This window comes from Pelmatolapia mariae, linkage group LG6 (genome assembly GCF_036321145.2).
Source record: "Pelmatolapia mariae isolate MD_Pm_ZW linkage group LG6, Pm_UMD_F_2, whole genome shotgun sequence".
NCBI classification, from domain to species: Eukaryota; Metazoa; Chordata; class Actinopteri; order Cichliformes; family Cichlidae; genus Pelmatolapia; species Pelmatolapia mariae.
The window spans coordinates 32,846,497-32,860,622 of record NC_086232.1 but is presented as its reverse complement, the minus strand read 5'-3'; the positions used below and the strand labels follow the sequence as shown (position 1 = coordinate 32,860,622).

Here is a 14,126-nt window from a genome sequence, read left to right as displayed (position 1 = left end):
TGGTTCTGGCTGAATTGTTTTCAGATCCATCAGAGGTCTTGCTGGTGACTAGTGTAGTGAGACCCGTCAGACCAGCTGTCCCTTTCATACAGACATCAGTTCAGCTCTGCAGGCTTAAAGCTGCAACAACAATGCCCCGCAATCCATCTCAGTACTTTTAACAGAGGTGGATTGTTGGGTGAGGCAGAAGAGCAGTGCATCAGTCCCGCATTGAACAGGCTGCCTAATAGAGGTGAAACAGCCTAAAAGACGAGTGAATGCTAAGCTTTATCTGTGGGGACACAATCTCAGCTCTAATGTGGCTCCAGCTCCACCTCACTATTGTTCAGAAATCACATAATGCAGCTTTAAATGAACAATAAATACAAAGAATCACTGTTGATGAGAAATACACGTATAACAGCACTTTAGTTTATATAGGTTTATTGAAAAAAAGGGTTGATATAAAAGCTAAAATACTTACTTCTTGGTTTACAATCAGTGAAAATACAGAGTGATACTCTAATACGTCTTATGTATATATGAACATGTGTCAGAAGCTGCCTCAAAAGAAATGAAGTCATTTCACATTGTCTTGGGGACCTAAGTAAAACACACTTCAGTTATTTTAGTAACACACTAATGGCAAGTAAATGTGACCCTGAATATATATTTGGTCTAAATACAAAAAACCAAAAACCTTCTTTGAAAAATATAATTGCACAGTGATGACTGTGTTGGAACACAGCTTTGCCTGATATATATTTGATCCCACAAATTATGCTCTGTTGATGGGTTAGCGAGAGTGGCTCTGACACTGCACAGGTGTCAAGTTTCCACAGGGGCCACGGGACTAATTTAACAGCACTTAAAGTCTATTTAATATAACTAAATACTTATTACATTACATGAATCTTAATAAGGTAAATCGTGAGTGACGTAGAGCATGTGCTGTTGAAAGTTTGTTTAACATATTTCTTATTAGTTTAACAAAGTTAGTCCTAATAATAATCACATTATAAATGAAAAATCTGGACTTTTTTTTTACAGATAGGTGAAATATTTAATCTACTAATTATGGACTGGGTTGTGGTTTAACACACTAACCTTTATCTTTTCATATCAGTGTGTTTGGAAAACAGCACAGTTTTATTGAGCAATGGTATTTGCGCAAATTCGTATAATTATATAAGATTCTTGGCCATTAGAGTAATGAGAAATGAATTACACTTACAGGATTGTTGCACCATTAGCTCCAAATTGATAAGATTACCACCAGTAACCTGTCAGTCAGTAAATAGACCATAAAAAACAAAAGACGATAGACGATAACAATGACCACAAGCACTTGGACTTCCATAGCAATTTATGGGGGGGGGGGGGACCCAAAACAAAACAAAGCAATTTTGCGGCATGGGAGCAGTCGAGTGAACCTGAAAAGAAAGCCTGTGGGGTGCTGGGAGTGTCCAGATTGAAAGCACATGCTGGCTGATCTAAACTCTTAGTCTTTATTCTGTTTTGGCTCAGCGGTTCTTTTGACACATCATATATCAACTTAAGTAAAACTATAAAAAACTCAAATCATGAGGCTGATGGGGACAAATGCTGGGCTGAGCTGAATAGTTTCCTGACTTGTGGCTTTTGTTTTCAATCACTGCAGGCTGGGTTTTATTCACGTGCTCTGCAGCTGATAAGCAAACAATATCAATAAACTCAAGACAGCAACATTTAAGTTGCTCAGCGTTTCTATATTCTAAAGAAAATGCAAGCAATATTAATATATGTGTCGCATACTGTGCATAACATACTTATAGACTTTTACATATATGTGAAATATTGAATGAATCCTCAAAAATGAAGTCAGATACTGTTTCTAGCACTTTAATGAACGGCCTTCATTTAGTAGCTTCTGCCTGTTGTACATTTCATTAAAAAACATTTTGTAAGATTATCTTCAATATAAAAATAAAACAATTACATTAAAAAAACACTTAATCATAAAGTGGTTCACATATATATAAAATAACTGATAATTAAAAATGTTCTTTTGCCACCGTGAGCATTCCTTTTGAGGCATTTATCTTTCAGCTATTTGGACAATTTAGTAGCTTTTCATTCCTACTAAGGACAGGTGTTGGTATGAAAACACTGCATCTAACTTCTTCTGTTGGTCCTTTTGACAAAGTGTAAAACTGTCCTGAATTGTAACGACGTCCTACCTATTTTACCTAAAATCCATGAAATAGAATTCATCTGCTTCTTGGTGGTGCATAAATATTTGGTCTCTCTTAACCAATAAGTTCAATTGGCTAAAAAACAAAAAGCTGCACTGATTAGTGTTTTCATCCATGCTCAGTCATCCAGATAAGGAAATCCCAAAAAGTTGATTCTTTTCATCTGGATGTAGCATTTTCAGTGGGAGAAACGTTTCGTCACTCATCCAAGTGACTTCTTCAGACGTTCAGATGAACAGGACCAACTTTTTGGGATGCACTGATTAGTGTTTTATTTCTTTACAGTCTTTATCAGTACAGTGTGGCCTTAACGTCAGCTTAGAATCGGCTTTCATTTTCATTTTTCACTTCCAACAACAGTCCTTTGAGCCTCTATTTCAAAACATATCGCATTCTTTTTAAGACACCGAGGGTCTCGACATCCCATCTTGCATAAAATCATCACTAAAAACACAGTTATGTCAATGGCTCTGACTCCTTAAACTGAACATATAGCACCATAGGATCAGTGCGTGCTTTTTAGTAGTTTGTGTGAGCTTCCTCTCTATTCCTGCACCAAGCTCAAAAACAACTAGACCTGTGCTAGCGAGCTCTGCGTGTTACAGTTAACTAAAGCTTGTGGATGGTTTCCCCCAATTGCCAGCACCCGAATCTATCCCATGAGCCTTCACTCTCAGAGTAATGCCACTTTCACTTCAAATCACAACAAGCCTTCTACATTTATGTGTGGAAAGCCTACATCCAAAATCCTTCTTTGAGTAATGAATATATTAAAACTAGAATAATAAATCATATCATTCTGAGCAGATGGATATGATATCAATTTGATGTGGAAACATTTCTTTTGATGTTTTCAAATTTGACAAGTCTGCATTTGTCCAAACCACATTTTTTGATATAAAAGGGCAGGAACTGGCAACAAAGTCCCAACAGCAATTTTTCCAAGGAAGCTGATGTGAATATTTTTTCCTCAGTCAGGAACTTTTATTAAAAATTAATCTGACTTGAAATGATGGTGGCATTACTCACAAAGCCTTGCACGAGACAGAAAGGTAGAATTGTTCCTCTATAGCTCTGTGAAGCAAGAAAATATTATATACAGGCACACAATCAGATTTCATGTATGCAACATTCAAACACACACACACACACACACACTCCCATGCCATTCACATAGTACTCAGCACATATTTTTATCAACATCAACATGTGTCCATCATTCCAAGGTGAGATTGCACTTGGTGCTAAGATTTGTTGCCGGATAAGGTGAATGTGAAACAACTGGACGTCCCGAGGGATCGGTGGATGGTGCTGGGGATGGAGTGCAGCTTCTGCAAGCTGTCCAGAGAGTTGGACGGGTACATACAGCGTGTGCATACATCCGTAGCAGTGACAGGGAGGTACAGAGGTTCAACCTGGGAATACTAGGCTGGATGACATACAGGACTCCCCTTGTGTTTTAGTTGATCTTGTTAGCGCGTCTTCTAGATTTCTTCACCCTGGAGAAAGATTCAGAAGGTATTAAGAGGAGTTTATGTAACTGAAAACAGCTTCATTTTAGCTGGCACAGTTATATTTACATATTTACATTTAAAAATTCATGAGAACAAATAATGGGTTATTGTTGAGCCACAGGTTAAAAACTTGTTATCCAGTTTTATGTGACTTTAGTCATTTGAAATTCATCTTCTCTTGGAATGAGCTGGGCATCACTGGTATAAAGGATGAGCGAGCTGTTTTTGGCCTTTTTCAGAGAGCATCATATATGAATGTAAGTTTTGTAACTAAACATATTATCTTCAGTTTAATAAGGCTCTTAAAAGGAGATCAATTTTTGGTTTCATTTTATGGGGATATATGAACAAATGCGCTCATACAAGGCACATTCGTATAAGCACAGAATCTCTTATATCTAACTCACTTTATGTTCTTTCAGCTTACATCTTTTGGCTGTTTCTGGTGTTTGTAAGAACACATTAGTATAAATAAGGATTTTTCCATTCATTATTGCCTATTTTGAGAACCTCTAGAATAAAATAACACTTAACACGACTCTCATGCCAAGTCTCGTGTGCACTTCTAGTCATTTTCATATAAAAGTCCATATGAGGGAAATGTAATTATGTCCGATGAGAGAAGACAGATCAGGAAGTTTGTAAAACCTTCTGGTGCAGTATTATATATGCCTAACTATAATCATAAATCTTTCACTTGTCTGATGATTTTATAAGCTTGTGTTTGCCATGCTTGAATTATGGTGTCTGGGAAGCATCACTTGCAAATCCAGAGGCAGTTTGCATTGGCTAAAGATGAAGTTGGAACAATGAGAGACCATTTACAAAAATTTTGGCTTTACTGGATTGACCGGTTAATCATTAAATGAATCATTCATAAATCATTTATGTTTTTTTGTTTAATGAAATGCCTAGATTGGAGTTCAGAGGCTCATTTTTAGCATCAAACAGGGTGATCTAATGGCACATTTTGCTCCCCACTGCAAAATTTGTCATGTTAAAAGAGTAATTGATCATTAGAAATATGTGGTTTTAATTATGTAAGCAGAGCTGAACGCTGTTCTTCTGATTAAGAAATATACTTGGTTACTGATGTGCTTTAAATTCCTGAATATAGTGTAAAAGTGGCTATAAAAGTAAAACAGAACCCATAACAGTGGTGGATGTAAAACCTCAATTGTCAGCTTAAAATGCCTGGTGGAAAAAAGCTATAATATCATAGGTTTTTAAGCCAACAAGTGGAAAGTTTCGCTTGACAGTTATGATGTGTGACACATATTCAACTCTTAACCTCTCATACCTCTCCAGCTGGATTAGGATGCATTTAGCTACATGTTAAGGAAGCATAGCTACATTTTGTTTTTAAAGGTTATTAAAAATAAAGATGTCGCTAGCATTAACACCAAGTCTAAGAGAAGATCTGGTGCGTGTTAAGAGGTTAACATGCAGAATCCCATGAGCGACAGTAGTCTAAATATGGCTGATATTTGTTGATATTTGTTGTGTATGACAGATTATTTGCTGCTGCGCCACATGCCAGCTTCAATGAACTACGACAATGCCTATAATAAGACTACATTTAAAAAAATCTGCAGTCACAGAAGTCCTTCGCTACAATAATAAACAATGTCTTGCAACTCCTCAGATATTCCTTTATTGTTTGTTTTCACATTGTGCACTTTAAGTGTTTATACTGTTTAAAGAAGCAGGCATGCAGCCTGGCGATAATCACCACCAGACATGTTGGGAACAGTTTTTTTCCTTTTGTGTGAAAGGCACATATTTACTGCATAGCCCATTAAAAAGTGAAACAGCTACTGCAGTTTTTATGAATAGTTTTTACTCCCGTTGTGCTTGTCCCCAACCAGAAGCGTTCTTTTACAGATGTGCAATTTGTGATGATAATTATGTGTAAAGTTTTAAAGTTAACGTAAGTGCTCTGATTTGGCTGACGATCTCAGATGTGCTTATGAGAAAATAGGAAGCAGACATACCAGTGGTAGATTTATCTCTGGTCTTACTTGATGCTCATTATTTCACAGATAATAACTCACTGGCTTACATCAACCATGTCACCAATTTCAGAGACTAATTGTCAGTAGGAAACTGAGAAACGGCCTTTTTTTTAACATTGGTTTATTTGCAAGCTCTAAACTTAGAGGAGAAGGGAACCATATTTCATTTCTGTCTTTGTCAGCGATGCTCATGCCATTTGTAGATAGATAGAGGGGGTTTCTTACTTGTTAATGGCATTCTTTAAGTACTGCTGCAGCCATTTGGTCTCAGGGTTGATGCAAACTTCCCTGTTGCTCTTCAGCTTTGCACTGTGGAAGAAGAAAAGCATGAATTGATTTGGTTACACGACACATTCTGCCAAAATGAAGCAACCTTGAAAACAAAGCTGTTTTGACTGGCTGACTTTAAGCCTCGTTTTCTGACTGCACCAGCAGATTTGTTCACCCAGAAGCTCAATGTGTAGATTGTTTCCACCAATGAAAACATGAAGGAAGGAAGCACAGGAATGACTTAGAAACACTGTAATTTTACTCAGTGAGGCAACAGTGCTGAGCTCACTCAGCAGCAACACAGCGTCTCCAGGCATGTTGATAACTAAGACTGTTGCTGCTAGTTTGCTAACTACATAAAGCAAGCTCTGTATACACTTTGCTGTACATCTAAATACTATATACTGTCAAGTTCCCGTGTTTATACTGTACATTTAATAACCAGTTCTCCATCCTTTATTTATTCTGTAATTTATTCCAGCAGCATTGCACTCTGCACCATTGTACCACCAACACGGTGTTATTGTCTGTGTCATGTTGCTGTTGTATGTACTGTCTGTTTGTCTATTCTGTTTATACTGAGAGCGAAGAAAAAACTGAGCCCAGCTCTTTGTATGTGTACACGTAGTTGGCCAATAAAGCCAAATCTGATTCTAATCTTAAGGAAATGTTGCGTGACCTTCTTGTTTTCAGACAAACTCAATAACACTGCTGATTCCTTAAAAGCATCACAGATATGTCTGACATTGTTTGAATGTGCACAAGGTTTGGAATATGGGGGGAGGATATCTGTGTGAGCTATTATAAACAGGGGTTTATAAATTAAAACAAAGGAATTTATCACTTGTGCCACATTTAATCAGATTAAAGACAGAGGATAGATGTGTGTAATATCAGGAAGGATAATATTAAATGATAAAAGTCACATTATTTGAAAGCAGCACAGAATGCATCTGAGTCTTGTTGCATTATATGTCGAACAACTACCAGAAACACCTCCACCAGAAACTGATGCAACAATAGGTACAAATTCACCAGAATTCAGGAAATAAGGTTTCTGATACTCAAAATTTTCTGAGAGAGGAACCAAACACCCCTTAATGTGTCTACCTATGCACATGCTGGTAGCTAGCTGCCCGAGGAGGTGAAAAAGGCAAAAAAAAAAGGAGAGCCAAAAAACCAAAAAATGAAAAAAACAAAACCCCCCAAACTGTCTTGTCCCAACTTTGGTTTTTCAAAGTGGGGTGCAGACGAGTGCGATGGTTTTGTATTGCCACATTCTCCCGCATGTTTACATTTGCTTCTGCAGTACATTTTTTTCCACACTTATCCTGGTTTCCACATAAAAGAGGAGTAACAGAGATAACGAGGAATCAAAGTGTTTAAGCCCAAAGCAAACTCAGAGGCAATAAATCACTTTCAAGGACATGTAAGGGTTGCAGTTTCAAATTTGGCCCTCTTGTGTAGCTTGACATCCTGCAGTGTTGTACAGTACAGAGGCTTTATCTTCTTCTTCGGCTGTGCGGTTAACCAAACTGTAACAAGACCTCTCAGTAACCTCAACAAAGTGTGACCGGCATTTTAATGGATGCCTGAAGAAGCTCATCCAGCCTCCTTTTCTGCTTCTCTTGTGTTCAGGGTACGGTCCTTGCGCAATAACAACAAATAAAGCGTTATCATTCAGTGGGAAGCACAACCTAACATCCTTGCTGTGCTCCTTGGATGTACTACTTAATATTAGTGATTTATGACTAATATAGATTAAGAGCAATGTATATACCTTTAGTTTGTCTCTTGGAAATAAATCAGTAAATGTAAGTTTTTTACTAAAGCTACAAAACTCTTAAAGCATTTTTAAAAGCTAACCAGCACTTTTTTAACCATAATGGGAACAAAAATAGCCCCTCACTGTTTATGGTTTATCGGCTGTTAAATAAATCAGAAGTGAAATGAGCAAAACATGCCAGGATTAAAAGGTCTACGGGGGTTGAGCTCAGATACACCTCAGATAAGCTCTAAAAATCTCCGCACATCTAAAAACACATCCAAGCTCAAAGCTGGAGGATTACTACACATAACAGGCTGTCAGCGTCTGCTCGGCGGTGAAAAATCACAGCTCGCTGTTTCTGCTCAAGGACGGCTGAAGGGGGGAGGCTGGTATCGCAGATCACACCGCACTGTATGACTTGTAAAGCTGTCTCTGCACGGCACACTAAACATCTTCACACATAGTCTGACACAAACTTTACACGCGAGAAGGCCTTTTGATCAGGCTGGTTTCATGTAAAACTTTTAAAAGGTGCAGCATCAGAGGCTTGTTTAAGTAATCAGTCACGTTTGCTACCACTCTTTAATCCTTTTTGGTGGTATAGGGTGAAATTTACGGTATAAGTCTATATTTAAAAAAAAAAAAAAAAAAAAATAATAATAATAATATATATATATATATATATATATGTCTGTAATTCACTGATTATGCTCCTCTTGAAGACAGAGTTTTTAAATATTAGTCTTTTTTGGGAAGGCAGATGTCAATGTGTGTAACTTAAAAAAGAAAAACGTTGCTTTAAATTTTTATTCCAGGTACTTTGCTGGGTGCACATGTTAACACGTCTTTTTTGTGGAGGTTTTTTAAACATATTTTTAAAATGAGTTTAGATTTAAATAAACTAGAAGTCACTCAAAATTAGTCTAACAGAAAGTGAAATGTTGCTTGACCGTCAACACTTTATGTTAGGTAAAATATACAATTGTAATACTCAGAAAAACAGACATTTGTCTTCTTTCATACTCCAAAATATTGAATTTTCCTTCCCAGATTATTTCCCCATCAGGATTCAGGGGTGCTGCAGGGTGGTCACAGAGTGTGTGCTCATGTCTGGTCTGTTAATAGAGAGCTAAGCCAGACATTTAGGAGAGGATTTGTTCTGTTGTCAGTCACTGACTCTGGGTGAGTTTCAGAACCAATGGGGTGATCGCAGGGGGCACGCAACAGGGTCTTACCCTGCTCCAAACATGTGGATATCACACCTCTGTGGCAAAAGGTCGTGTATGAGAGTTAACAGCTCAGAGGTGTAGCCCCTCGCTGCTCCCCGTTCTCCTCCCTCCATCTCATGTCACACATCTCTGTAAGTTAAACACTGCTTTCATATTCAATTTGTGCCCCCCTCTCTTGCTTGCCCCTCTGATATACCACCTCCCTTATTCCTCACTGCATTTAGAGGCAGATGAGCAAATGGCCCCTCAAACTTAAAAAAGCAATTCGGGAGCACCAGCCTGATCCCGAATCCTTCAAACGTCAGGAGGCCAAACAGCTCCGTAACTGGATCTGTGTTTGCTTTTTCTCATGGGGTCGCCCCCCCCTCCCTACGCACACACACACAGACACACACACTTTTTGTTTTATTAGGGGTTGCCAGCTCATCAGCTCGGAAGCTCTCTGTTATTTTGATGTTTCTCACTTCATCCTGTTTATCTGTCTGCCTGTCTGGATGACCAACTGAGAACCTAAACCCTAATTGACTTGGCAGGAATTTGGGGGCCGGAGTTCCACAAGCAGCAGGTAGTAATTACTTCACAGCAAGTTAATACCAACAGCGTGGCGGCCTGGTTTGGAGGGGTTGTTGTCAAGCTAGGGTGAAGGGATGAGGGCACACAGTGGGAGAAGGGGGGAGGAGTTTTTTGCAGGGTGAAAGAGGGTGTTATGTTACCGACTTTCTTTCATGCTCCTCAATAGAGATATCGGAGCGCCGCTCTGCGGGCTCCTTGTCTGAATGACTTCTTGACTCCTCTGGCAGTTTTCTGGAGGGAGGTTAGAGGGAGTTTGTAGCCTAGCCACAGGACTGGTAGTCCTTCCTGACCTTTTGCCATTCGGTTACCCCTTCCAACCATCACCAGCCCCCTCCTTTCTTTGTGGAAGAAGCCTCCAGTCCTTTAGCCTTTTGGCCTTGAGGCTTCTGCCGTCCAGATTTTCAATAGCTAACAAATTAAGGAAGGTTCTTTTTTGTTAATGTGTTCCAGACCAGTGAAATTATTCTCAACGTTGCTGACCAGATTCAGGCGGGAAATGAAAAAAGAAAAAGTAGATGAAGGACACAAGGGGTCAGCAGAAATACAAAGGTAATCACTTTGACCCTTAATTATTGCTTCCTTTACTAAACACAAATGGCCCCCTCGAGCTCTGACCGTTAGCGCTTTCCTCTCTCTGAGTGGATTGTGTTGTTTTAAAGTCAGCCCGCTCACTCAGGAAAGCCTAGAAGGATATTAACACCATACCTCACACATACCTCACACATCAGCAGTGTATTACATTTATTTCTGTTTCCTCTTGTTAAAGAAGACTATTGGCTTAGATAGACCCCCAAAAATAGCTTACACTTCAAACACAGCCCTTTTGTAGTTTGTACTCACTGATATGAACTGGTCTTGAATGATATGTGTGCGCTGTTATTACTGGCATTACACTAATACAATCATAAATTAATCTGTAGTGTTCATTAAACAGAGAAGGTAATATATGCCAGTGTCATTTTAAATTTTTTATTGTGTTCCTATATTGTTTTTTTGTTTTCCCACATCTGGTTATTGTGACTGTGACTATGTCTGGGAGTTTGAGGAGAACAGGCTCACTTGCAAAAGCACAGCACAGATATCGAGTAGAATCTAATCTATAACAAAATGGTTACTTTACACGATTCTGCTTTTTTACAGCCTAAAAATTGAACCTTGACACACTGAAAAGAATCCACTCAAACAGGCCACACAAGTGACAGACTCATTCAAACAGTCATCAGATAATTACACCAGGAAACACATTTCTTGAAGTTAATCACCCCCTGCAACATGAGACTCATCTACTTACATGACTTGGAAGGGGCAGTTGGGTGTGTGGAGAAACTTGAGCTCTTTGATGGAGCGCTGGGGAACCGTGTTGAGAGTGGATCGACACCAGCAGCGCTCAACCAGACTGATGGGCTTTGCTACAAACAGTGGACAAGGAAGATTACAAATTAGCATGAAGCTTAGAAAATGCAACAAAATCTCAAGAGACCAGGCTGTTAAAAAGCTTAACAAGTACCGACTGTTCCTATTCTGCAACATTGCACTCTGAAGCTCTGGCATTCACACAACTATATATTTAGGAAGGAGTTAGGAAGAGGAATTGAAAACTGAAAGACGGGAGAAAAACTTTGGGATCCAAAGACAAATCCACAGACAAAGCTGCACCTGCCTTATTTCAATATGTAAGAGCAAGAAAAGCCAAACAAGCTTTTTGTGAACAAAGGAGAAATCAGCCAACACAGAGACACATTCAGCATTACTCATGTGGAGCTCTGCAGGGCAGTAAAATGTGGCAGACGTTGGACTTCAAGATAAATGATTCCGTTAACTTGCCAAAGAAAACTTATTCAGATCACAGTGGATGAAATGAGCAGCGGTGTCTAATATTTCGTTTCATTGCCCGTTAACAAAAGAAAGGGTCGTTTTGGTTCAAGTGAGGATTTAAATACCTACATCAACTTAAATCAAATCCAAGCACAGCAGTTTCTGATTCATTTGGATTGCGATTAAACGTACCTTTCACCTCGTTGGACAAATTAAGGGCATGTTTAATCTACTGTAACAAATCTTAACAAAGCATGGGAATGTATAAGTTTACCTGCTATGTCTGTGAACAACATCCTCATTAAAAAGAGATTAGCCCTTTCTGACCACCCTCTCGCTCGCACTCTCACACACACACACGCATGCAGAATTTTAGCTTTTCACTCCTGGAGCATTCAGCCAAGCCACTCTAAAGGAGAAGGGTCCTCAACATTCAATTTCCAATATTCACCTCTTTTATGAAAGCACTCTGCAGCTCAGACGGCCTCAGCAGCCTCTATGAGGTACATTCTTAAAATGATTACAATGTGAGTCCATGGAGGCTTGTCGGTGCCCCCGAGGACTACAGATGCACAGTAATAAGACTAAATACTTCCTTAAAAGTTTTCAAATGAAAGAAACGATGAGGGTTGTTAAAAAAATGAGGGAAAGGATGAAGGAAAACCTGGCTGGCAATAAAAGTTAAAAAGAAACCAGCCGAATAGCCTTTAATTGCATCATTATAGAGGGCTTTGAATGAAAATAAAATGCATTGAAAACTGAAGCTCAAAGTGTGCTTTAAGAAATTACAAAATTTCACAGAGCTGATTCTTTACATCAGCCATGCCCTGCCTGTACAAAAATGTCCAAATTACTCAAACCATACAATATAAAGCAAATGCTGTTGTGATTTGGCAACATATAATTAAATGTAATTGAAATCTTAAAATCAGGTGCATCTATAATAAAGCTCTTTTTTACAAGGTTCAGTGTATTCTTTTTTTTCATAAAGAAACAGCAAATGTCCTGTCACAAATGCCTAAATCCTCAGTAATATCGCTCTAATGATTCGCACCCATTCAGGGTCTTTTCTCATGCAAACTAAGGGATCATTATGCAGCATGCAGCACTGGGGCCAGAAGCATGTGTCCACCACTGATTTATCCCTAATTAGAAGCTAATTATAAGGATGCAGTGAGAAAAGGCAAATACACATGTCTAGGTCTAACGCTTGAATATTCAATCTGAGCTCTTAGTGGAGCAGAAACAATACGCTTAGGATAAATCCTGCTAGGAAACTCAACACCCCGTCTTGTTCCTACCAAGGTTAAATGTGGGAGGTAAATGTGGGGTCAATGCGGTGGCAGCAGTCCACCTCCGGTATAAGATATTTGCCCAAAATCTGAAACAAATGCTTATAAACATTTTGTTTAAAAAGGCTTTTTCTGTTTTGTAGATTCTGATTAATATCAGTATATTCTCTACTAATTCTCTTCTAGCGCCCCACATAAGAACTTGCAGTGGGGAAATATTTTCATTCAAGTTTAATTTTCTAATTATGTATAAAAATATATGCTTGTTTCCACAAACCCAAATACAAACTGCAAAATAATAATAATAATAATAATAATTAAAAAAAAATAGCAAAGCAAAACGCAATGATTCGGCACCTGTCCGAAACAACAACAACCAAAAAGCTTTTATTTTGCACTTCATTTACTCTCCATGAGTTTAAGTTATACTGTAGCTATTTAATTAATGTATAAAAAGTTTTATAATAACATTTCAATCTGTTACCCAATTTTCTGTCTAGATATTTATCGACGTAGAAGGAAAGCAGGTGATCGAAGAACTGGAATTTCACAGTCTTGCTAAAAGGGATTTATCACGACGGCAACCTATCAATCATAAACAATTAAAATTAATGCTGACATAACCTAACAAACATAAACTTAATCCAGAAAAATGCTGTTCTAAACAGCCAATAAGAAAAATATAAATGTCAGAAGCTCCAGAATCTTAAACGTTTAAATTAGCCAAAATCTGTCTAAATGATGTTGTCAGCGATGTTCCTGAAGCATTTAAATTAAAGCGAGGGGCTGCTGTCCCTCTGCTGGACTCACCGTTGGAGGTCGGAACATGTGTGGCCACGGCCAGCAGAGCCAGCAGTGCCATCAGTTTGACGTCCATGGTGGTGGGCTTGCAGGCTGCAGGAGGGCTTGCGCTCTTTCTCTGTTACAATCCAGGGCACGACTGTGGCCGCCAGCTTCGCTCTGCGCTGTGTTAAATCTTCAGACGGGCGAGAGAAAGTGAGCAGGGAGACGGAGTCCCACTTTCTATAGAGGGAGGGGGGGTCCCAGCGTGAGAGGAGAGGGAGGGGAGGGGAAGCCAGGGCAGGAGAAGGAGGGAGCGGCAGCCAGTCAGTAGAAACTTCCTCGATTGTAAATGCGTTTGGCTGCGAGTCAAGGAGAAAGTCTGAGGGCTATTCTCTTCGCCTCTTCACTAATTTTGCCTATTTTTTTTTCAGCCTTTCTCGCTTTCATTGCTTCATTGTGTCTATTTAATCTTCTTTGTTGTACTTTTCCTTCCCCCTCTTCCATTTTTCAGTGTATTCTCTTCACCTTTACTTGCCATCTGCCACACACATGCGTACAGAGTACAAGTATTTCTCCCCAGTCACTGCAGATTCTTGCTGGAAGCAGCTCTCTCTGCATTTGGACTAATATTGTTTTATATGTCAGCTGCCTGTT

At 39.0% G+C, this 14,126-nt stretch overlaps 1 protein-coding gene across 1 annotated transcript; it reads right to left on the bottom strand.

The window, feature by feature from the left end:
- Window positions 1-407: 407 nt before the first annotated feature.
- cxcl12b (chemokine (C-X-C motif) ligand 12b (stromal cell-derived factor 1)) lies at window positions 408-13,680 on the bottom strand. The gene is made up of 4 exons (XM_063476623.1): window positions 13,500-13,680; window positions 10,874-10,991; window positions 5,968-6,051; window positions 408-3,712 (listed from the first exon to the last, which is right to left on the bottom strand). The coding sequence occupies exons 1-4, from the start codon at window positions 13,564-13,566 to the stop codon at window positions 3,673-3,675; spliced, it is 309 nt and encodes a 102-aa protein (XP_063332693.1). The 5' UTR covers window positions 13,567-13,680; the 3' UTR covers window positions 408-3,672.
- Window positions 13,681-14,126: the final 446 nt, after the last annotated feature.

Excerpts from the sequence above, each read along its gene's own strand:
- cxcl12b (XM_063476623.1), bottom strand. The coding sequence starts at position 13,566 with ATGGACGTCAAACTGATGGCACTGCTGGCTCTGCTGGCCGTGGCCACA. Across the intron at positions 6,052-10,873 it reads AACTGCCCCTTCCAAGTCAT|TGCAAAGCTGAAGAGCAACA; the intron begins GTAAGTAGATGA and ends CTTCTTCCACAG. Across the intron at positions 3,713-5,967 it reads TTAAAGAATGCCATTAACAA|GGTGAAGAAATCTAGAAGAC; the intron begins GTAAGAAACCCC and ends ATCTTTCTCCAG.